The 25,907-nt window shown below is 43.3% G+C and overlaps 1 protein-coding gene across 6 annotated transcripts in view; it reads right to left on the reverse strand.

Moving 5' to 3' along the window:
• aass (aminoadipate-semialdehyde synthase) overlaps positions 1 to 25,907 on the reverse strand; it is a 72,293-nt gene that overhangs the window by 17,997 nt on the left and 28,389 nt on the right. For all 6 annotated transcript variants that reach the window (XM_072552402.1, XM_072552405.1, XM_072552404.1 and 3 more), the window contains 8 exons: positions 20,327 to 20,475; positions 19,900 to 20,022; positions 18,319 to 18,430; positions 12,198 to 12,260; positions 12,032 to 12,099; positions 7,031 to 7,152; positions 4,652 to 4,781; positions 3,227 to 3,337 (listed from right to left, as the gene is read on the reverse strand). In XM_072552402.1, the coding sequence (XP_072408503.1) occupies positions 3,227 to 3,337; positions 4,652 to 4,781; positions 7,031 to 7,152; positions 12,032 to 12,099; positions 12,198 to 12,260; positions 18,319 to 18,430; positions 19,900 to 20,022; positions 20,327 to 20,475 (878 nt within the window). The remainder of the gene's footprint in view (positions 1 to 3,226; positions 3,338 to 4,651; positions 4,782 to 7,030; positions 7,153 to 12,031; positions 12,100 to 12,197; positions 12,261 to 18,318; positions 18,431 to 19,899; positions 20,023 to 20,326; positions 20,476 to 25,907) is intronic.

Here is a 25,907-nt window from a genome sequence, read left to right on the forward strand (position 1 = left end):
CAACAAACCTTCAAGCTCAGCAAACTAACTTACATACTTATTTATAGATCTTTTTTGTGTGCTCTGCATTTTCAGCTATTTTTGCAAGGTCTGGCATTTTCTCCAGCATTGTTTTGAAATTAAGCTGATTTTATCTGTTATTGCTCCTGCTGCATCTGATATGTTTTACATACAAGTTGCTCCAGATCTTCAGCTTGCTGAATTAAGCAGAGATATCCTCTAAAGAATTCACCAGTTCAGAGATGGCATTCACAAGTTTAGATTCATCCCGAGTTAGTTGTCCAGCCCTTTTCCTCTTGAACTATCATTTTTTTCTCTCCCAGTAGAGAACATTAGTTCCACGAAAGCAGAAGAAAGTGAAGGGTTACATTCTTCCTTCATACTCAGTTCAGCATATTTTTCTTAAATAGTCTGCTGCATTTTAGCTTGGTCTCTGATGTTTGATTGACTTCATGGATTATGAAAAGTCTAAGATCATGGCATCTTAGTAGATCTGTAATTGCTGGTGCTACTAATCTAATAATTACAAGTTTAGAACAGGTTTACACTCATATACACCATTTGTATACTTAATTATCATCATGCTATTGTTAACAGTTATATGATAAAAGCATTTATTTGTCACTTTGCAATACAAGTGTAATAATATCTAGCTCGGTGCTGAGATGTTGCCTCTGCATGTCATCACTCTTACACGCGGTTTTTAAATGGGTTAGTTTTAAACTGTAAAAAGAAATTACAAATGATTTTCATCAAGGTAGCTATTGGATTTAAATCCACGCATCTATGGTGCAGTTTGCATCTTGTAAACTCAGGCAAGCACAATTAGGTAGATAATTGCAGAGCAAGTTAGGAGGGAGTGAGGAGGGAAATAAATGAGAAGATCAAGTCTGTTCTGTAAATATCATTAAATCTCTGGACAGAGAATAAGTTAGAGTTTGTAATTATTCTGTAGGAATACTCATGCGTGAACCACTGGTGTGTACTGAAGTCCATTATTGGGGCAAAAGTTCCACCAGCATTATAGCCCGATATCAGATTAGTAGAAATCAAGGTTAAGGACCTGTTAAATATCCCACTTGTTGCACTGCAACTAATAGAAAAACAAGAGTAATTAATCACGGAAACAGACTCGTTGGTCCAATTCGATCATACTGACCAAGTTTCCCAAACTGAACTCAACCCATTTGCCTGCGTCGGGCCCATATTCCCCAAACCTTTCCGAATGTCTTTTAAATGTTGTAACTGTACCTGCATATATCAACTTCCGCTGGTGGTTCATTCCACATACTAACCATCCTCAGTGAAAACGTTGCCCCTCAGGTCCTTATAAAATCTTTCTCCTCTCACTTTAAAAATATTGATGAGCCAGAGTGAAAACTAGCTAAAAGGCATTTGAGAGACCTTTCATCATCCCTCCAAAGATAACCAGGAATGCGAACCTTGCACAGAGGACCACAGATCATCATTGATTGAATTAGCAGTTCATGATCTTGTGAGCAGTTGATTAGAGGAACCAAATCCATGAAGGTTACAGTACAACTCAAAACACAGCACTTAACCACACAAAGTTAAGTTTAGATCTAACAGGAATTGAACAAAACATCAAATTCCAAGCAAGTACAGATAGCAAATGGTTAATGATTAGCAAAGTACATGACAAACATTATACTCAGATGTCTGAGTTTTAGATTCGGTGTTCACTTGTTGCTATGCAAATTACACTGATTGTCATTGTTATCTGCCACTGCAGTTATCAGTCTGAATATTGTTGCACTCTGTTGTCAGGAATCATTTCCATAATTGCAAATCATGAACAAAACATCGCTCAGTGCCTGCAGCAGATTTCAATCCCCCTGTGACAGCAGTAGCATGGAGTCTGAGCCACTCCAACAGATGCCAGAAGCCAGCAAACAGAAGGATTGAGAATATCAAGGTGGACTGGGGAAGGGGGAACATGACAGCTTGAACAAAATGGGAGAAAAGCAAAATGCATTGGCTGGAGTGGGGAAAGGAAGGATAACGTGTCCATAAGGAACAGGGGTAGGCCATCAGCCCCTCAAGCAGTCTCCGTCATTCAATATGATCATGGCTGCGCTCCAGTGAATGAGATGCTAGTGGAGTCAAGACTGAGGAATTGGAGGAGGGTAAACAACTCCAAAACGTATTCACAGTTATCCAGTCTCTCTGCATTACATAAATGCTACATCTTATTTCTAATTTTGCACCATGCAAGCAATGAAGTGTTGTATATGCCTTCAGCTTAAGCTATGACAAGTCTATGTCATATTGCACTTTCAGTGATACTACATGTTATAGTCAGGGTGTTTATGAGTTGTCATTATTTCTTTTAAAAAGTTATTCGTTACTCATACCAGGTTACCTTGTAAATGTATCGTTCTTAGATTAGCCAGCAAGGTCACATCTTCTGTCATGTTTTGCACAAAGCAGCTCTGTATAGTTACAGGATTTGACAGCACAAGAAGCCGTACTGCTTTTTGTGCTTATCTGTGCTCACTGCTAAAATTGTATAACTCGTGAAATTTTATCAGCATGGCAAAGGGTCCTGACAACAGTCTGAATAACGAGGGATAGCCCTGCCTCCATTATTTATGGGACACTAGGAGCCAATGAGTTGCTACTATACCTTCCCAGCCCTTCTAGCACCTAACCAGAAGGCTGACAGGATAACATGTAACAAGACAGCAGGAACCCTGTTTACCATCTTTCCTTGACATTTCCTGACCACCTCCCCTCGCATGCTATTTTTCCTCACCCCATCACCAGCACCTCCCAGCCATTTGTAGAAGGCTGCTAAACTCTGGTCTCTTACCTTAAATCCCTTTCTTGGCCAAAATTTTGAATATTCTGCTTTGAAAATTACATAGATTTAGGTCCATTACTGCTACAGTATGCCAAATCCTATTAATCCTCTAAGTAGCAATCTTAAACTCTCCTTTCATTCATTTGGTGATAAATTCACACCCTCTACTTGCTGCCACTCAAAACTGTTCTTCCTAACTTACTGTGTTGAAATCTCTCAAAACTTGGTACACTAGGGAACTTACATACATTTTATAAGATTTCTTTTCAGGCAAAGTGAATACACTTGACAAATACAAAGCTAAATAGCATTCCATTCAGCTGGAAGTTCAATAGCAGAGACTAAAAGGAACAACGGGTAAAGCTTCACTTTTGAGTAACTGGCTCTTTCAGCATTACCAACCTTTGGTGCATTTCTTTCATTTCAGGAGACTGGTAGCTTGCTGTCACCATGTTCACTTTTTGTTCGATGCATTCCTTCAGCACCACGGGATGAAAAACACCAGGCAGCAAACTACATGAGGGTACAAAAAAAGTCATCAAGATTGTTTTAGAGCACCAACCAATGGGCAGCTTCGGTTTGTGACAGACCAGGTAGAGGGGCAGGAGAATCTGTGACAGGGAGGGCAGGGCTGTAACATACAGTGTAGGCTGGTGGCAGATGAGAGATAAGGGAACCAGTGACAAATTCCTCCAAATCAGCAATTTGCAGTAATTATTCAGGTAGAAGCTGACAAGTGATAATAGTGTACAAAACTTTCTCTTAATCATCCCCACATGTAGCCCTTCTCCATTATTCTCTTATTTATCCCAAAAATCAACACTATTGGGAGATCCTATTAAGGTCTCCCATCCCTGGAAGGAACCACTATATCTTTTCAGTTCTCTCTCTAAACTCTTCAGTTGTAATCAGGAATCTTTCCATTATGCACTGAAACAGCACCATAGCAGTATGGCTAACTTCCCACTGTTCCAGGGCTCTATTCAGCAAAACACCAATATACTACACTAAAGGAACATCGTGAAACAGATCCCTAAAACAGATGAAATTCTATCATTGAAAGAACAAGTTTGAATGCACTCATTTACTTAGCAAGGTGATTGCCAGATTAGAAAGAAGGAAGACATTTCCATTGGGGAGCTTGTTGAAAAGCAAATAGTGCAGAAAATTAGACAGGGTCAAGAAGAGAGGAACATGATCCAATGTGGATGCGGAGATAGATGCCTGGAGTGACAAGAAAGGATAATTTCAGGAACCAGTAACCTTAGAATCTCTACAGTGTGGAAACAGGCCATTTAGCCCAGCAAGTCCACACCAACCCTCCAAACGTCACCCAGACGCCTATTATTCTACATTTATCCCTAACTAATGCACCTAACTCATACTTCCCTTAACACTATGAGCAATGTAGCATGGCCAATTCACCTAACCTGCACATCTTTAGAGAATATGGGGCCCAGAGGCTGGTGGCAGGGGGGGGGGGGGGGGGGGGGAGGGGGGAAGTCAGTGAAGACAACGGGAACATTGAGGGAAGTAGCCAACTGGACACTGAAATGGTGTTGTCATCAGTTGTTGAATGAGAGTGGAAACGTGAAACAAATGACAGAGGTGAGATTACCATGAAGGACATGGTGAGCATGGTTTAAGATTAGCTGGAAAGACACTGTGGTAAGAGTGGCTTTAGCACAGTGAAATTAGAAAAGAAATGGGTGACTAACAGGTGGAGGAGAGTAAGCAACCAGCTTTACCTTGACACCAAGGAAGGAAGAAGACAAAAGACGGAAAAGAAAAAGGGGACATTAGGCCTTACAAAGACAATGAACTAACCTGATCACAAGGTCATGGGATTTCACCAGTGAGGCAAGTTTGTCTCTATCCTTCTTCATGTCTAGTGTAACTGGAGTTGTGTGGTTGTAATTAGCAGTCAGTTTTTCTAACTGGTCTTGGAGTGCGGATGCTGTCGAACAAAATAAAATCAGACATTAGCTTAATTTCTTGTTATCTGCTCAAATTAAAAAAATATGAGGTATACAAAATACAATCATAAGAATTCTCCTAAAAGTTTTTTCTTGTTCAGTTTTCCAACTAACATTACATATTTTGAAGGGAGATATTAAAGCAGTTCTTGTACATGTTCAAACTCTTCATTTTATTCAGCAAATGCTCAGTCCTTATTCCTTTGTGTGTGGCATCTTTGACATTGAGAGCACTCAAATCTCTCACCTCAAACGTTTGTGTGTTTAAGTCTTAACCCAGAAGTTTGATTTCAAAATCTAAACTGACACTCTCATACCACACTGAGGAATGCTACACTGTTGGAGATTCAATTTTTCAGGAGATCTTAATCAGGTTTGGCATAAAAAGATCTGAGAATATTTAAAGTAGAAAGTCAAACAGTTCAAAAAGGCTCATCACGACCGTTTTTGAAAAAGGATAATTAGGGTTGGACAATAAATGTCAGTCTTGACATTAACAATCACAACTCATGAACACAAAATAAATTCCTGATGAAGGGCTTATGCCCGAAATATCGATTCTCCTGCTCCTCGGATGGTGCCTGACCTGCTGTTCCTTTCCAGCCCCACACTCTTGACTCTGATCTCCAGCATCTGCAGTCCTAACTTTCTCCTGACACAAAATAAATGCCAACTGCATTTACACCATTAGCAAAACTGAACACGTGGCTTTCTGCCTCATCTTCTTACTTGCAAATAAATATGCTGAATGCTTGCAGATCCAACATTGATCATTGTAGGACGCTACTGAAGCAGTCCATGGCCAAATGAAGGGAGCACCTGGAAGGAGACCTGGACATATCCAGACTGGGCTGAAAGTAGCAAGTAGCATTCATGATACATAAGTGGCAGGCATTGATAATCTCCAAAAAGAGAATCTAATCATCATTGCTAGACATTCAATGGTGTTAACCATCACTCAATCCCCAAGATCAATATCCTTGGTGGGGTTGTGGGGGTGGGGTTGCGGGGGGGGTGGGTGGAGATGAGGGGGGTGGGGGTGGGGTGGTTTACCATTAAGCAGAAACTAAAATGGACTAGTCATATTAAAGCAGTGGTTCCAACAACAGGTCAGAGGCTAAGAACCCTACAGTGAGGAACTCACCTCTTGGCCGCACAAAGATTGTGTGCCACGCAGAATGTACAAGTTAGGGGCGTGAAGGAATACTCTCCTTTTGCCTGACTGCATGAGTACAGCTCCAAGCAATTCTAAAAGGCCTGACACCATCCAAGTCTCAATTGGCAGTACATCTACAAACATCCACTCCTTCTACTACCGATGCTCAGTAGCAGCAGTGCGTACCATCTACAAGATTCACCAAGGCTTCTTAGATAGCACCTTCCAAACCCATGACCACAATCATCTAAGAGGACAAATACATGGGAACATCACCACCTTCAGGTTGCTCTTCAAGCCACTCATTATCCTGACTTGAATATACCTATTACTGTTCCTTCACTGTCCTTAGCCCAGATCACTTCTCACCCCCTTCCTTCGTGATCAATAGCTTAACTATTAATCATAGCTTAACTGATACTCATTTATCAGCTCCAACCTTTTGGATCAGCTCACTTATTTCAGAGATTCAGGACTGTCTTTTTTTTTGAAAACCCTGGAATGTGCATTGGATTGATAAAGAGCAACTTTTTCTGAACTTCTTTGTTTTAAATTTAAAAATGCAGGAGACAATTATGGTGTAAACTGAGCAGGAGCAGTGCTTGTAAGAATGTTTGAGAAGTAGAACAATGTTTTTAATTACTCCAATTAGGGAGAGAAAAGGTATATTCACATATTTTGACCAAACTTCCCATGGAGTTGCGAAATGCATTACTGTTGAAACACATTACTATGGAAACATCAAAAAAAATAGTAATCTCCATTTTTTTCTTTTTGGCAATGAGTGAGTTGCTGTGTATTTCTAGAGTTTTTAATTGCTGCTACAGTTTTCCCTTTAAGGTCACCAATAATTTTAATTTTCCATTCATGAAAAATTACTACACAGTGAACATTTTCAAAAATACTTACTTTGCTCATCTTTGTTTCCATCCATTGACAATTTCAACAGAAATACCAGAGGGAATTTTCTTGAGTTCATTTTCCATGTTATTACACATAGCTGCCAGGCCAATATGACGACTAAAGCAAAACCCAATAAAAGCAAACTTTAAAACGTACGAAAGGGGTGCTTACCTACAGTCACCTCAATATCCGTGTCCCTGGTGAAATACTCCAAGACTGGTCCTGATACATAACCGGAACCAAGTAACAACACCCGACCTTTTGCACTCATGTTCCTAATTTGAGCAGACTCCCTAAAACACCAGAATGCAGGTTAGAGAAGTGGCAGACTGTCAAATGACACAGTTCCAAGGATTGTTAGAGAAAAACATGTACAAACTGCATGCAAACAGATAAACTTAATTTGAAATTCTATTTGATCCAAAATTGATTTTAAAATCGATAAGTGTGGCACCAAATAAAATTCATGAGATTATATGACATACTGCCTATGTCTGGGATATCAGCAGGACAAGCTACCTAGGCAGGTGAGGGGAGATAAATGAAACTAAATACTGTATGTCTTTCATACTTGACAGGGTCCTCGCTGACAGTTAATCTGACTGATAGATTTATCTTCCAGTTGGGTAGTGAGGACTCTAGAGCAGGTTGACCCAATACTAAATACAAAAACAAACTATTGAAGATGCTAGATATCTGAAAATAAGAATAAACTGGAAATAAAAAACAAATAAGGCAGTATCCCTGGGGATAAATGGAGTTTGTCTTTTAAAAGTCAGTGACCTTGCATTTCAATTCCTCTTCATTACTTTACATCGAGTTTCTAAGTTAGTGGGAGGGGAGGAGGTCAGGAAGCACCAAGGAAATCTGTAAAAGGTCCAAGGCTAGGGCAGATTAAGTAACAAAAGATTACATGCTGCAACAGTCAAAAAGAATGTTGATGGATATATTGAAGAAACAGATTATGTCCAAATGTGACACGAATTGCTACTTAAACACCATCTGCATACAACATGAAGGAACAAAGAAAGAAACAAAATGAAGCCAACTTAGCAAAACAGAACAAAGGTAAAAGATGAACACATAGAACAAGACAGAGGCAGATATTATGATCAAAATTTAAAGATGATTCCAGAAGACTGTAGATTGTCAAATTCAAAGATAATACGCTGCTCCTTAAGCCCAATTCCAACCCTAGTGTTGGTGAGGGACTACAATCAATCCTGGAGGTCTTAGTGTAGACAGAAGGTTTGATAGGGATGGATGCTGTGTGATGAAGCTTCATAGTTTGGACGTACACCTCTGGGTCCACAAGCAGTGCAGAAAAAGTAATTATTTTCTAGCTGAACCTGGCCCCGCTTCCTTTAAGGTGTCGAATGTCCCAGGGCTGGGAAACCTTAGCTGGCTAGGGTTAAATCTGGACCACCAGTAGAACATGTAAATGGCCAATCTGTCTCTCAAATTCTATCTGTGGTCTAATCAATGTTTTATAAAGTTGTAACAAGACTTCCTTCCTGCTATATTCTAGGAGGAGCCCCAGTTAACGAAGATAAACATCCCATATGTCTTCAATATTGTCCTGTCTATTTGTGCTGACACCTTCAGGGATCTATGGATGTTTACATCAAGATCCCTTTGTTCCTTGCCCAAGGATATATCATTCAATTGTATATCCTTCCCTTTATCAGACCTTTCAAAATGCATCCCCTTGCACTTAACAGAATCAAATTCAATCTGACATCGCTCTACCCAATTTACTAGTTGATCAATATCAGATGTATTCTGAGACCAATCTCCGATCAACAACACAAATTTTTGAGTCGTCTGAAACTTATTAATTAAACTTTCTACATTCATATGCAAGTTATTAATGTTTGTAATAAAAGCAAGGGTCCCATCACTCACCCTTGTTTTCACCACTGGGTCACAGGCTTCCAATCATATGAACCCTCCACCGTCCCTTTGCCACCTGTTTGTAAGCCAATTTTGGATGCAGTTTGCCAACGTGCCATGGATCCCATGGGCTCTTACCATTCGGACCAGCCTTCAATGTCAAAGATCCATTTCTGTAGTCCATATAAACCACACCAATTGCACTACCCTAATCAATATATTTAGTCACCTTTTCAAAAATCTCAATCAATTTAGTCAAACAAGACCTGCCTTGAACAAATCTGTGCTCAATTCCTGTCTTTTTAAGTATTGATCCTGTCTTTCAGAATTTTTTCCAATAATTTCCCTATCACTGATGTCAGACTAACTGGTCTATAATTACATGGTTAATCCATGCTGCCCTTCTTGAATGAAGGAACCATGTTTACTATCTTCCAGTCATCTAGGCTAGTGAGTATTAAATATAAACATTGGGGCCCTAGCAACCTCCTCCATTCCTTCCTATAGCAGCTTGAAATACTTCTCATCAGCCTCACTAGATCTATGTACCTAAAGACCGCTAATGCATCTTATAATTCATTCTTATTAATCTTAACATGTTCTAGAACCTCAGCATCCCAACTGATATCCCGAGCGGCAGTGTCTTTCCCCTGTGTGAATACAGATACAAAGTATATATTTAAGATCTCTATGCACATATAGCCTCCTTAATGTCGAACAGATCCCACTCTTTCCCCAGTAATTCTCTTGCTTTCAATATACATACAAAAAGTCTTGGTATTTTCCTTGGTCCCATCTGTCAAATTATACATAGGGCTATGTATAATTTCCTTTTTATACTTTTGAACAGCCTCCCCTTTTTTAATGCATACCTGACACATGCTTCAGTCTTTTTCTTTATCAAACACTCTAAAATGTGTTTTGACATATGCGAGGTTCCCTGAACTTGCTGCCTTTGCTCTTAAGAGGAACACGCTTGCTCTGAATTTTCACTACGCCACTTTTTAAAAACACTCCCATTTTCCAAATGTAGACTTACATGCAAGTAGCTGCTCCAAGTCTATGTTTGCCAGATTCTGTGTAATAACATTGAAATCAGCCTTCCCCCAATTTAGATACTTAATTTCTGCATTATCCTTACCCCTTTCTATAATGACCTTGAAGCTAGAGCTATGGTCACTATCTCCAAATAATACCCCACCCCCCACTCAAATTTCAAGCACTTGACTGGCTTCATTCCCTAGGAATAGGTTCAGCACTGCCCTATCTACGTGATAATAAACAAATCTTTAAAAATCTAAGTCTGCCTGCCTACTTGGGTCTACCTATGTACTAGTGCAAAAGGTTCTGCTGGATATACATTAAACATTCCACCCTGTCTCATCCTTTCACACTAGGACAATCCCAGCAAAGTAAAAGTTCCCTAAAACTATAACCCTGTTTCTCTTACACCTTTTTGTGTTTTGTCAACATATCTGCTCCTCCATCTCCCTCTGACTGTTAAGAGGTCTTCGGGTTTTGAGAAGATTTGTAAGAGGTCTGGAGTATAACCCCAGCAAAGTAATCTCCCCTATAAGGCAGCATTTGAAAAACCTGCTAAGGCATCCTCCCTCATTTCTGCAGTAAACAGTTTCCTTTATCAATAATATAATTTCGCTACCCCTCTTACTGTGCTCCCATCCCATTCCAACCCCCACTATTGTGTCTGAAACTTCGATATCCTGGAATGATGAGCTGCCAGTCCTGTACTCCCTTCAACCATGTCTCAGTGATTGCAACAAAATCATATTCCCATATGCTGATCAATGCTCTAAATTGATCCACCTTACCAGTCAAGCTCTTACATTATAATATATAATAATATAGCTTTCTAGACTTCTCATGTGCAGAATCCAGCCCGTGTTTTCTACAGCCCGTGTTTTCTACTGACCTTCACATTCCTTCCATATCTGATTGCACCTTCAACCTGGCTTTACATCTGCTCTGTGCCCCCTCCCCCAACTTTCACTGCAGTATGTTTGTTCTGCAATGTGCAGAGTGCCCGGCCTTTGCACAACGGACAGCTGGAGTGTAGGGTGTGGAAGGAGGGGCATATCTTGACATATCATGAGGAGGATGTTCTCTCAGGCAGACTAGAGTTTAGATTAGATTACTTACAGTGTGGAAACAGGCCTTTCGGCCCAACAAGCCCACACCGACCCTCCGAAGAGCAACCCACTCAGACCCATTCCCCTACGTTTACCCCTTCACCTGACGCCACGGGCAATTTAGCATGGCCAATTCACCTAACCTGCACATCTTTAGACTGTGGGAGGAAACCGGAACACCCAGAGGAAACCCATGCAGACACGGGGAGAATGTGTAAACTCCACACAGACAGTTGCCTGAGGCGGGATTGGAACCCGGGTCTCTGGCGCTTGTGAGGCAGCAGTGCCAACCACCATGCCATCCTTTAATAACACCTTTGACATGAAATGAATCCCAGTGTTTTAGAAAGTTGGCTGACTCCATGGAAACTGCTGAGGAGTGGGAGGAGTTGTTTTCCACAATAGAAGTCAGCAGGCCACCCATAAAAAAAAATCCCAGAAAATCAGAAACACTGGGAATGGGGTGAAAATCCTGGATTAAGGATCCCCATGCTTCATTTTTAAAATGCTCCCGAGATCCCAGCTCAGTCAAAAACACTTACACGACATCCTTAGGTTTAAGACCTTCTAGAGGTTTATAAAATCATGAGGGGCATGGATAGAGTAAATAGACAAGGGCTTTTCCTCAGGGTAGGGAAGTCCAGAACTAGAGGGCATAGGTTTACGGTGAGAGGGGAGAGATTTAAGAGGGACTCAGGGGCAACCGTTTCATGCAGAGGGTGGTGTGTGTATGGAATGAGCTGCCAAAGGAAGTGGTGGAGGCTGGTACAATTACAACATTTAAAAGTCATCTGGATGGGTTTCGAGGGATATGAGCCAAGCGCTGGCAAATGGGACAAGATTTATTTCTGATATCTGGTCAGCATGGACAAGTTGGACCGAAGGGTCTGTTTCCATGCTATACATCTCTATGAGTCTGTAAGTCGCCAACTGCAAAAAAAAAGCAATGGAAAACATCCAATTTAAAATAATTTCATTATTTCAGTGAAACACAATAAATTACTCCCCAAGTTATCAGATGCCACAAAACTAAGCTCAGTGCAACACTGCAATAGTTGACATTTCTAATACTTACGATTTACACAGCATTCATCACAATAAGGTGGACAGCTGAGACAAGAGTACAGCTTACCTGTTCGCTCTTAACTTCTGGATATATTTGAATTTTGGAGTCAGTGAACCATTGGATGCAATTACAGCCTAGAAGTGATCAGTTTGAAATAGCACATACGTTACAATGTTACTGGAGCTGTGGCAGACAATAAAATACACAAAGCCAAGTGCTGAAGGTCACTTACATTCCGAATAACCGGGGTTAAACCATTCTCCTTTTCAAAGGGTTGTGTAGCATCAGAGGTCAACTGTAGTTGAAGGAAATCAGACACTCCTTTTAGAAATATCAAATAAAATTTGGATTTAAAAAAGATGCCTAAAAGGGTGTCAGTCTCCACAAAGGCATCTCATCCAATTGTAAACATTAACTCTACATACATTATCCAGGAACAAGAACTTATGCTATATCAATCCAAGTCAGCTGTTCAAAGATTAACTTCACCACTTCGAAATGGCAAGTACAAATTCCACTGTTTGGAAGTAAAACACTGGAGAATTCTTAAATAGTAACAGAGAAAGGCAGAAATGGGCAGCACGGTGGCACAGTGGTTAGCACTGTTGCCTCACAGCGCCAGAGACCCGGATTCAATTCCCGCCTCAGGCGACCGACTGTGCGGAGTTTGCACATTCTCCCCGTATCTGTGTGGGTTTCCTCCGGGTGCTCCGATTTCCTCCCACAGTCCAAAAATGTGCAGGTCAGGTGAATTGGCCATGCTAAATTGCCTATAGTGTTAGGTGCAGGGGTAAATGTAGGGGAATGGGCCTGGGTGGGTTGCGCTTCGGCGGGTCGGTGTGGACTTGTTGGGCCGAAGGGCCTGTTTCCACACAGTAAGTAATCTAATCTAATCTAAAATGCCCAACAGGCTGGCCTGAGAATGTGGGGATCTGAAATCACTTCTTTATTGCATGGGGAGGGAGGGCATGCACATTTTTGTGAAGCCAGCTACTAGATAACTCAACAACTCCCTCCATTCATGTCTGATCTTGATGTGCATAGGCACATGAAACATAATGTCACAGATCAGACCTAGTAAGAGCAGGTCTAAATTTTGCCAAGTGATTTGGAGAGGTGAGGCATCTCTTTGGATATTCCAGGGCATCTCCGGGGAGGTCAGTGTTACATTAATCCTGGCCTAATAATTAGACAGGAGAAAGTGAGGACTGCAGATGCTGGAGATCAGAGCTGAAAATGTGTTGCTGGAAAAACGCAGCAGGTCAGGCAGCATCCAAGGAACAGGAGAATCGATGTTTCGGGCATCAGCCATTCTTCACTCATCAGATGCTGACTAACTCCCTGGATTAGTGCACTTTAAAACTGTAAACTACATAATAAACTATGAAACAGATTCTACAGAAGGCTGACTGATTTCAGTAATTCCAGCTTACAAACCAAAGCAGACTAACTAGAAGACAGAGTTGCAAAATTGTATATACAAAGCACAGTGTACTTAAGGATGAAATCTCCGAAAGGGAAGATACACATGGAAGAGACAGGTACCCTTTGAGACTTAAATGTAGACATGAAAGTACATAAGTTCATATTCATCAAATGTGCATTTGATATCAATATACTCCTTGGAACTGTCAAAAGCAAGAATCAAAGCAACCCACTTTAAAGGTTTTCCATTAAAAGAAGCTAATGTTTAATTTAAAAAATGCTATTGTGTTCTGTTGACAATGTTTCCATTACTGGATTAATTAATGCATGATTGATTTCACAACCTTAAACTGTCACATTCACATACCGAGGCGGAAGTGAGGACTGCAGATGCTGGAGATTAGAGTAGAGAGTGTGGTGCTGGAAAAGCACAGCAGGTCAAGATTAGATTAGATTAGATTACATACAGTGTGGAAACAGGCCCTTCGGCCCAACAAGTCCACACCACCCCGCCGAAGCGCAACCCACCCATACCCCTACATTTACCCCTTACCTAACATTACGGGCAATTTAGCATGGCCAATTCACCTGACCTGCACATCTTTGACTGTGGGAGGAAACCGGAGCACCCGGAGGAAACCCACGCAGACACAGGGAGAACGTGCAAACTCCACACAGTCAGTCGCCTGAGGCGGGAATTGAACCCAGGTCTCTGGGGTCAAGTAGCATCCAACAACAGGAAAATCAATGCTGCGAGCAAAGGTCCTTCATCAGCCCTTCCTGATGAAGGGCTTTAGCCTGAAACATCGATTTTCCTGCTCCTCAGATGCTGCCTGACCTGCTGTGCTTTTCCAGCACCACATTCCCGTACCTGCCATTCCAAAGACAGGATCAGCTGCAAGTGATTACAGACTTGGATTCAAACTCTTGAATTGCCTTCTTGTGGGGCAGGGGGCAGTGGTAGTGCCCCTCCCTATGGACATTGGTAGCCTGGGTTCAATTCCCACCTGCTCCAGAGGTGTGTAATAACATCTCTGGACAGGTTGATTAGAAAAACAAGTCAAATTTGCAAAAAACACTCAAATTCCAATTATTGCTGTTATCTGGAATTAAGCACTTGAATGAAAGGATTGCTGTTATAACGGATTATGTAGTTAAGTTATGTAAACATAATTATAAAATGCAAGAGGTATTTCTTTTGCATAAAGTCTGCAACTGACATGTTGAACTTTATTTCATCTCAGCACGGGCCCTGATGCCTGTCTCTGGTGGGTTAATTGGAATAATAGGTGTTGGGCAATGAGTGGTTGGCAGGGGTTTTTAAACTGGCACAAGTTGTCACAAAGTGAGCCCAGCACTTTTAAGGAGACTTGAGTATGTAGAGAGGCATAGGTTGGCACAATGGCTATAAAGTACTAATTGGGATGGATAGAAGGAGTGATGTTGGCATGGAAGGCACAGGTAATGGACATTGGTTGGGGGAAAAAGATTGCATGGCTAGCAATGGAAAGTGTGTGGGGGACTGACAGATTGCGAAGGGCAAGGGCTACAGAGAGATTTTATGTCACTTTTTAAAAAATGGCTTTCTCACTTATTCGCAGGATGTGGGCGTTTGTGACATTTATTGCCCGTGCCTAATTGTTAACATTGCTGTGGATTCTTCAACATAGAGCCAGAGGATCAAGTCAGGCCTTCTACTCAGCTTGCCTTCACACCGATGAGACTTCATACTTGTTCTAAGGCCTGACTCCCGCAGAAGCTAGGTGTACCAGAATGGAAATCACAACTTCGGAGGCAATTACTCCCACATCAGTCTGCCGAACCTGGAACCTGTCTCTACTCTTCACTCTCAACCCTGAAGAAAAGATTCAGGCCTTAATTTTTTAGGTCAGTGACACTTTGGGAAAGTATGTGTTTTTAAATAAGGCAGGAAAAGGAGGAAAGAATAAACTGGAAGGTATGTGATAGGACAGATGGACGGACAATCAGATGAGAAAAGGAATGATAGTAAAAATCTAAGAGATGAGAAATAGGAGATGTATCAAGAGATGCAGAGATCATGGAAAAGAAAATGCAGATTCATCATTAACAGCCACCATCAAAAAATGGGGTTGGAGATTATGATGCCAAATTGGACAACTCAATGTAGGTTCCAGAAGACTTTAAAAACATCAAATCTAAAGATAAAATCCTGTTCCTCAAACTTAGACTGAACTTCATTGAAACGTTGTTGGAAATCAATGGCAAATAAATCAGAGTGGGAGTAGAGCAAATAATTAAACTTGTCAGGGCAGTGCTTGTGAAATGGATGGAGATGTTCGATAATGCAAGGACCCAATTTGCGACCATCACCGAATACACATTCCCCTCCACTTCAAATATCTGCAATGAAAATGAACATCCTTTCTGTGGCATAATGGTCCTCTCCTCAACCACTTCCAACAACTCCTCCGTTTCCTACAGGACCTTACCATGAAATCAAAAGGAGATACAACAACAAGCCTTTTTCCTCCTGATTTTGCATCCTCCAGGCCCTCAATCTCTGCTTTCAAGTGAAACAGCAATTCCCTTGTACTTCTTTCAATGTTGTATATTGGGCCTGCCATGGCTCAGTTGGTGGAAATCTCTCTCTCTGAATAACAAGGTTCTAGAACTTGAATCTAAATCTCAAAGCTGACAATTTAGTGCAATGCTGAGGGAGTGCTGCACTGTCAGCATGTTTTATTTCACAGGAGACATTAAAGTGAGACCCCATTGCCTGCTTCAGTGAACATGAACAATCCAATTGCATTATTTTGAAGGAAGGCAGAAAGGTTAACCCCAGTGTTCTAGGCAATATCTATCCTCTAGCAATAACACAAAAAATAGATTCTCTGGACATTATTGCATTGCAGTTGTGGAGTTTTGTTGTAGACAAATTAACTGCTGCATTTCCTACATTGCTATACTTCTGAAGTGTCGCATTCACCTACGACACATCTGGTCATCCTACATAAATGCAACTCTTCCTTTCTTTTTTGCTCATAATGCAGTCTCTTGAAGTGACGGGATTACTGCTTTGCCAAACAACTATTCCAGTACACAAAAAAGTGTCCCTGAGTTTTCAGTGGCTCGTCAGTTTAATTCTGCACCTCACCCAGCTCTGGTCTCTCTTCCTTGACCTCCTCGCAGTGGGCCAATGAAGCCCACCATGAGCTCAAGAAGCAGCACCTCAGCTTCCGATTCCAACCATTAACACAAACTTCAACAATTTCAGGTCATATTCTCTGACCTCTTTTTATTTGGGCAACAACTGTTAATGGTGATCCTGCTATGCCCATTTACATCTCCTCTCGGCATACCTTTGTTTCTTTAGATTAGATTAGATTAGCTTAGATTACTGACAGTGTGGAAACAGGCGCTTCGGCCCAACAAGTCCACATTGACCCGCTGAAGCGCAATCTACTCAGACCCATTCCCCTACATTTACCCCTTCACCTAACATTACGGGCAATTTAGCATGGCCAATTCACCTAACCTCCACATTTTTGGATTGTGGGAGGAAACCGGAGCACCCGGAGGAAACCCACGCAGACATGGGGAGAATGGGCAAACTCCACACAGTCGCCTGAGGCGGAATTGTCCCATTACAGCCTGTCTTTACTTCTCATTATCATTCAAATTGTGATTTAATCTCCTGTCTTCTACGCTGTAATTGGTACCTCCCTTTTTATACTTTACTCTCTTCCAACCTTTCCCTGATTTTGGGATCATCTCATGGTGTTCCCAGATCTGGGGAAGATGATCAACGGAAATGTTAACTCCATTTCCCTCTCAACAGATGGTGCCAGACCAGAGTATTTCTAGCATGTTCAGTTTTTGTTTCAGCATTCTAACCTGGTCACTTCAGGCTCCATATTAAGAATGTAGCTGGTGATTTTTCAGGTCAGAAATGTCAGTTTAGGAATGTCATACTTTATAAATGGATATATTTTAAACTGTCTCTTAAATATCAAGAGATAGTGGAATTCGGGCTCTCGATTACTACTAATTCACATTTCTGACTGGATGCCAGACCCATGTGATTCAGTGCCATGGAGGTACGTTTGGGGAGGGAAACATCCACAGGAACTCATTGTATTATCCAATTATAATGTTTCTAATATATCCAGGAAACTCAGCAACTCAAAATCATTCTGCACCATCTTGAGAGACAGAGCAGATAAGGCAGAGGCAGATAGTCCTATACCTGAAGCAGAGAAAAGGCTGACTCTATTGGCAATCATGCAGAATGCTGGGGATTTGAAGGCAGCTGGAAGATTTGCCTAGCTTAGGCTATAGAGAAGAAATGCAACCCTTACAGTAAGAGTCAATTCTAGAAGTTTATCTGACTGGGGAAGGAAAAAGAAATCAATTCATCAGGAATGATTTTAGACTGGTTCCTGGAGAATGAAGTATCCACTGAAAGAATGGTGTATAATTGTTGTCTGAAAATTTTAGCTCTGCTCAAATGGAAATTGCTTTTTTGTAGTTTAAAGGTGAGTGTTACCTGCAAAACAGTGTTTAGTCAATGTTTTTGGCTTGTTGCAGGAAAAGTCTTACAACTTGAAATCTTTTTGTGCGATCTTTTCAGTCAGTCAATCGCTGGAAACTGAACTCTCTCTATAGAGCGATCATAATGACTTGATCTAATTTACCTCAAGCAATCGGAACTAGTTTCCAACCCCCAAGGAATATCTTGCTCTATCCGCTTTGTCTGTCATTTTTTTAGTAAGATCTCCCCAAACACTAGGTAAGTGACAAACCAGAGCAGCTGATCCAAGACCGGGATGCTTAGAACTCATGCCTGACAACAAAAGGGAGGAAGTGGGGTGTAGCTGGGGGGGCAGGAGGGGGAAGACCACACAATGCCATTGGTTACATCCTTTCCTTATGACCATGCATTTTACCATTTCCCATATATATGGGCAAAGCTGGTCTCCAAAATATTCCGTGGCTTCAATTGGCAGCTGTGCAGGCAGGTTGTCTATTGAACACATCAAGATCCCGTTGCCTTCTAGGCTGCAAGTAAAAACAATTATACACATTGCAATTAACCCAGATCTGCTTTGGAGGAAAATCTTGCTTTTGAAGTGAGTATCTGAAATTAAGAAGAGATTTTCCAAAGGCATGCCCTTAATATGGAGTTTTACTTGGATGGACACACACACCACACCCCTACCCACCCCCCTCAAAAACATAAATCAGGAAACATTGGGCTTGCTTGGGGCCAATTTTCATCCTCTAACTGCAAATGGATGCATTAAATTCAACTGGCTTATGCCACCATCAGTGGCCATGCTTTCAAATGCCTCAGCCCTAGACTCTAGTATTCTCTCTCAAATTATTTCCCACTCCATCATTCTCTCCTCCTTTAAGATGCTCATTAAAACATGCCCCTTTCTTCAAGGTTATGGTCCCAATTTGTCGCCTGAGTATTCCTGCAATCTTCCATTAGATATCTTGCAACATTAAAGACATCACATGAATACAAGTAGTATTTTTGTTGGATGCGTAAAACACAAATATTTTGAATACTCACACATCAATATACAAGCTTACTTGTGTATAGATTTAAATAGGGATAGTTCATTGCCTTTTGATTTAATATTCTATTTAAAGACAGAGAGATGTACAGCACAGAAACAGACGCTTCGGTCCAACTCGTCCATGCCGACCAGAAATCCTAAATTAATCTCGTCCCATTGGCCTGAACTTGGCCATACACAAATCTAAATGCCTTTTAAATGTTGTAATTGTACCACCCTCCATCATCTTATTTCATGCACACACTACTCTCTGCATAAAAAGGTCCCTTTTAAATCTTTCCCCTCTCACTCTAAATCTATACCCTCTAGTTCTGGTCTCCCCCACCATAGGGAATGTCAAAGTCTTTTTTTTGAAAAGAAAAGCCCTGCATGGAAATTGGTCACAAATCGAGTCAGAAAAGTGTGGTGCTGGAAAAACACAGCAGGCCAGGCAGCACCCTTCTTCAGGCTTATGCCCGAAACGTCGATTCTCCTGCTCCTTGGATGCTGCCTGGCCTGCTGTGTTTTTCCAGCACCACACTTTTCAACTCTGGTCTCCAGCATCTGCAGTCCTCACTTTCTCCCACAAATCGAGTCACAAAGGCTTTGGCTTAAGTCTTACTTCACAACATTGAACACGAAAAACCTGGTCTGACACTCGAATGGAATACTGAGGGACAGCTGCTCTGCTGGAAGTGTTGTTTCAGGTAAGACATTAAACTGTTAAATGCCTTCTCAGATGGCATTAAAAGATCCACAAAAATATTTTTGCGGAAGAGCAAGGGAGTCATCCTGGATGATCAGAACAATATTTACCTTCAAGTAACATCAAAAAAACCTTCATTATTGCATTATTATTTATGGGAGTAGCAAGTACTTTAGGATAATCGTTTGAAACAACTGATTCAGTGCTGTGTGAAGCTCCTGGATGTAATTTACTGTTAACAACATTGGGAGTCCTACCGGTCATGAATAATCTGTTGTTCTGCATCGTACATACAAAATGGCATGTCAATGGACGTGCATTCAGTCATAAATTCAATGGAACCTCCAGTGTCAGCAGAAATGTCACCGATTGCCAAAAACCTAGAAGACAGACACAACACAACACCTCACGTTATACAATACTCACACACTAGGAGCAGAAAGAAGAGATTGTGCATGTTTGGGGAGTTGCGATAGGTATGAATATGCCACTACACAGTGAAATAAAAGTCGAAGATATAAGAAAGTATAAGCAGAGTTATCCCATATGGTCCATCAAGCCTGCTCCCCTTAACATTTTACACAATAATGAAAATCTGTGCGTGAACGCTTTTCACGGAAGGCGTTTTGATCAACCATTCATAAATAAGCAAGTGCTGCAACCATCGGTTTATAATCAACCCACCTGTGGGGTAATTCTGGGCAACCTTCACTAGCTGGGTCAAAGTCTTTGGCCGATGCCAGCAAATTGTAAGCATCCGAGTGGTTAAGTAATCGAGGTGTATCTGGATCCCAGTAAATACCGTTCACCAAACAAGTGGTATATGGAGCAATCTAAAAAGTATTGTGCACATTTTAGCATCTTTAAAGCATAAAGCCTTCACAGTTTAAAGCAGTTAGCCAAGACATGCTCAAAAAGCTCGATCTTTCCACTTTGATAGTACAAAGAGATCTGGGGATGCAGGTGGTAAAGGAGGCTTTCAGCATGCTCGCTATCATCAGTCAGAGCATTGAGTATTGGAGTCAGGGTGTCTTGATGCAGCTGTACAAGATGTTGGTAAGGCCATATTTAGTGTATTATGAGCAATTCTAGTTGCCCTAACATAGAAAGGATATTGAAGTAGAAAGAGAGCAGAAAAGATTCATTTGAACGTTACCTAGACTGGAAGATTTGAATTAGAAGGAGATTTTGAATTAGAAGGAGAGGGACTTACCCCTCACCCCACCACCACCACTTCCCAGGTGTTGGTGACTGTGCTGTGGCCTGATGGAAGTCTATAAAATCATGAGAGGCATCGATAAGGAAGATAACCAACAACATTTCCCCATGCCAGGGGAGTCTAAAACTAAAGGACATAGGTTTAAGGTGAGAGGGGAGAAATACAAAAGGGTCTAGAGGGGAAAATTCTTACCCCATGTAGATTGAGGTGAGTAAAAGAAAGTGAGGACTGCAGATGCTGGAGACCAGAGTTGAAAAGTGTGGTGCTGGAAACGCGCAGCAGGCCAGACAGCATCCAAGGAGCAGGAGAATCGATGTTTCGGGCATAAGCCCTTCTTCAGGAATGAGGCTGGTGTGCCAAGTGGGCTGAGATAAAAGGTGTGGGAGGGGGAATTTAGGGGAGGGGCACTGGGAATACGATAGGTGGAAGGAGGTGAGGGTGAGGGTGATAGGCCAGAGAGGGAGTGGGTGGGGGTGGGGGTGGGGGGTGGGGCGGAGAGGTCAGGAAGAAGATTGCAGGTCAAGAGGGCGGTGATGAAGCCGGGGGTTAGGACTGAGATAAGGTGGGGGGAGGGGAAATGAGGAAGCTGGAGAAATCTACATTCGTCCCATGTGGCTGGAGGGTTCCTAGGCGGAAGATGAAGCGCTCTTCCTCCAGGCGTCGTGCGGCCAGGGGCTGGCGATGGAGGTGGCCAAGGACCTGCATGTCCTTGGGGTAGTGGGAGGGGGAGTTAAAGTGTTCAGCCACGGGGCGGTTGGGTTGGTTGGTGCAGGTGTCAAGAGGTGTTCCCTGAAACGTTCCGCAAGTAGGCGACCTGTCTCCCCAATGTAGAGGAGGCCACATCGGGTGCTGTGGATACAGTAAATGATGTGTATGGAGGTGCAGGTGAATTTGTGACGGATATGGAAGGATCCATTGGGGCCTTGGAGGGAGGTGTGGGCGCAAGTTTTGCACTTCTTGCGGTTGCAGGGGAAGGTGCCGGGAGTGGACCTGACGAGGGAGTTGCGGAGGGAGTGGCCTCTCCGGAACGCTGATAGGGGTGGGGAGGGAAATATATCCCTGGTGGTGGGGTCTGTTTGGAGGTGGCAGAAATGATGGAGGATGATATGATGTATCCGGAGGTTGGTGGGGTGGAAGGTGAGGACCAGTGGGGTTCTGTCCTGGTGGCGATTGGAGGGGCAGGGTTCAAGGGCAGAGGTGCAGGAAGTGGAGGAGATGCAGTGGAGAGCATCGTCAACCACATTGGAGGGGAAATTGCGGTCTTTGAAGAAGGAGGCTATTTGGGCTGTTCGGTAGTGGAATTGGTCCTCCTGGGAGCAGATGCAGCCGAGGTGAAGGAATTGGGAATATGGGATGGCGTTTTTACAGGGGGCAGGGTAGGAGGAGGTGTAATCTAAGTAGCTGTGAGAGTCGGTCGGTTTGTAGTAAATGTCTGTGTTGAGTTGGTCACCCGAGGTAGAAATGGAGAGGTCTAGGAAGGGGAGGGAGGAGTCTGAGACAGTCCAGGTAAATTTGAGGTTGGGTTGGAAGGTGTTAGTAAAGTGGATGAACTGTTCAACCTCCTCGTGGGATCACGAGGTAGCACCAATACAGTCATCAATGTAGCGGAGGAAAAGGTGGGGGGTGGTGCCAGTGTAGTTGCGGAAGATGGATTGTTCCACATATCCAACGAAGAGGCAGGCATAGCTGGGGCCCATGTGGGTGCCCATGGCTACTCCTTTGGTTTGGAGGAAGTCGGAGGATTGGAAGGAGAGGTTGTTAAGAGTGAGGACCAGTTCAGTCAGTCGATGGAGGGTATCAGTGGAAGGGTACTGGTTGGGTCGGCGGGAGAGGAAGAAGCAGAGGGCGTGGAGGCCTTCGTGATGGCAGATGGAAGTGTATAGGGACTGGATGCCCATCGTGAAGATTAGGCGTTGGGGGCCGGGGAAGCGAAAATCATGAAGGAGGTGGAGGGTATGGGTGGTGTCCCAAACGTAGGTAGGGGGTTCTTGGGCTAAGGGGGACAGGACCATGTCGAGGTATGCAGAGATGAGTTTGGTGGGGCAGGAGCAGGCTGAGACAATGGGCCAGCCGGAGCAGTCAGGTTTGTGGACTTTGGGCAGGAGGTAGAAACGGGCGGTGCGGGGTTGTGGGACTATGAGGTTGGAGGCGGTGGATGGGAGATCCCTTGAGGTGATGAGGTTATGGATAGTCTGGGAGGTTATGGATAGTCTGTGAGATGATAGTTTGGTAGTGGGAGGTGGGGTCATGGTCAAGGGGGCAGTTGGAGGAGGTGTCCACGAGTTGACATCTAGCTTCAGCGGTGTAAAGATCAGTGCACCAAACTACCACTGCGCCTCCCTTGTCTGCTGGTTTGATGGTAAGGTTGGGGTTGGACCAGTGGGAGTGGAGGGCTGCATGTTGTGAGGGTGAGAGGTTGGAGTGGGTGAGGGGGTGGACAGGTTGAGGCGGTCAATGTCGCGGCGGCAGTTGGATATGAAGAGATTGAGGGTGGGTAAGAGGCCAGCACAGGGCGTCCAGGAGGATGGGGTGTGTTGGAGGCGGGAGAAGGGGTCGTCAGAGGGTGGGCTAGAGTCCTGGTTGAAGAAGTAGGCGCGGAGGCGAAGGCGGTGGAAGAAATGCTCAATGTCTCGCCGCGTGTCGAACTCTTTGATCCGGGAGCATAGGGGGATGAAGGTGAGACCTCTGCTGAGGACAGATCGTTCATCCTTAGAGTGAACGATCTAGCGGGATGGTGAAAATACGGCAGGGGGAGCTAGGACCTGGTGTGGGGCTGGAGCTTGGGGGGGGTGGGGTGGAGTGGGAGCTGGGGGGGCGGGGTTAGGCGTGGGGGCAGAGCTGGTCGCAGGGGCGTAGATCAACGCGGGAGTGGCGTAGCATGCGGTGTTGTCCTTGAGCAGGTGACTGACATCACTGGGGGCAGATATTGAAATTTACATGGACTGTCTCAGACTCCTCCCTCCCCTTCCTAGACTTCTCCATTTCTATCTCGGGTGACCGACTCAACACAGACATTTACTACAAACCGACCGACTTCCACAGCTACTTAGATTACACCTCCTCCCACCCAGCCCCCTGTAAAAACGCCATCCCATATTCCCAATTCCTTCGCCTCAGCCACATCTGCTCCCAGGAAGACCAGTTCCACTACCGAACAGCCCAAATGGCCTCCTTCTTTAAAGACCGCAATTTCACCTCCAACGTGATTGACAATGCTCTCCACCACATCTCCTCCACTTCCTGCACCTCTGCCCTTGAACCCTGCCCCTCCAATCGCCACCAGGACAAAACCCCACTGGTCCTCACCTTCCTCTACATTGGGGAGACAGGCCGCCTACTTGCAGAACGTTTCAGGGAACACCTCTTGACACCCGCACCAACCAACCCAACCGCCCCGTGGCTGAACACTTTAACTCCCCCTCCCACAAGGACATGCAGGTCCTTGAACTCCTCCATCGCTAGACCTTGGCTGCACGACGCCTGGAGGAAAAGCACCTCATTGTCCGCCTAGGAACCCTCCTCCCACATGGGATGAATGTAGATTTCTCCAGCTTCCTCATTTCCCCTCCCCCCACCTTATCTTGGTCCCAACCCCCGGCTTCAGTACCGCCCTCTTGACCTGCAATCTTCTTCCTGACCTCTCCTCCCTCCCTCCCTCCCCCCCCCCCCCCCTCTCCGGCCTATCACCCTCATCCTTCCACCTATCGTATTCCCAGGGCCCCTTCCCCAAATTCCCTCCCCCCTACCTTTTATCTCAGCCCGCTTGGCACACCAGCCTCATTCCTGAAAAAGGGCTTATGCCTGAAACGTCGATTCTTCTGCTCCTCAGATGCTGCCTGGCCTGCTGCGCTTTTCCAGCGCTACACTTTTCAACTCTAGAGTTGAGTTGAGTGTCAGGAATGGGTTGCCAGAGATAGTGGTGGAATAGAGTACAATTTTGTCAGTTAAGGAACATTTGGACAAATACATGGATGGGATGCACGTAGAGGGGGACGGACCAAACACAGGTAAACAGGACTAGATTAAATGTGAAAACTGCTGACATGGACAGGTTGGGCTGAAGGGTCTGTTTCCAGGCAATAAACCTCGTTGACTGTAATTACAGATTTATAGATTTGTTCAGGGATTATAAAATAACAATAGGATTAGTTTGTGTTTGTGTGGTCAATTTAATTCAACTGAAGTAGGTTAGTGCAGATCAGGGACCATGATAGCGAGTTTTGGTAAGGCAGGCTAGGCTCAATATCAAGGGTTTTTTTACTATTCTTCAGAGAATAGTGGTTCCGTCAATCAATTATTAAATTCCTTCCAATAAGCAGAGTCTGTTTCTGTCTGGATTGGAGATAATTTTCTCTTGAAAGTTAGGTATACTGAACTGCCATTTGGTGCCAAAGGAATCTCCTAAGCTAGCAGCCATAGTCTGAAGGAATTTCTATCTTTTTCCCCTAATTGGCTGGTAGCAAAGTTTATTCTTGGGTGGAGCAGTGAATCAACGCAATATGTTAAAATCCTATAGAACTGGCTAAATTTGATAATGTTCTGCATATATAACTTGTATATCAATGGAAAAATCACAAATAACATCAGTCAACGAGTAGTGTCAGAAACAGTCAATATGCCATGGCTCTCTCTCTAGCTAGGCGAGAAGAGTGGAATTGGCAATGCTGAATTTTAACCATGGATGTTCACCCTCTGACAGTTGATGACTTTGCAGATAAACTGGACAGAAAAAGCGAACCAAAGAGTTTAAAAAAAAAGTCATGCCTCTGAATCACTATGCCAGATTGTTAGAACAATTTCTGAACGGGCCAATGCGCTGAGAGGCAGATGGAATTTAATTTAGATAAATGCGAGGTGCTGCATTTTGGAAAGGCAAATTAGAGCAGGACTTATACACTTAATGGTAAGGTCCTGGGCAGTGTTGCTGAACAAAGAGACCTTGGAATGCAGGTTCATAGTTCCTTGAAAATGGATTCGCAGGCAAATAGGATAGTGAAGGTGGTGTTTGGTATGCTTTCCTTTATTGGTCACAATATTGAGTAGAGG

The sequence above is a fragment of the Chiloscyllium punctatum genome, chromosome 32 (assembly GCF_047496795.1).
Source record: "Chiloscyllium punctatum isolate Juve2018m chromosome 32, sChiPun1.3, whole genome shotgun sequence".
NCBI classification, from domain to species: domain Eukaryota; kingdom Metazoa; phylum Chordata; class Chondrichthyes; order Orectolobiformes; family Hemiscylliidae; genus Chiloscyllium; species Chiloscyllium punctatum.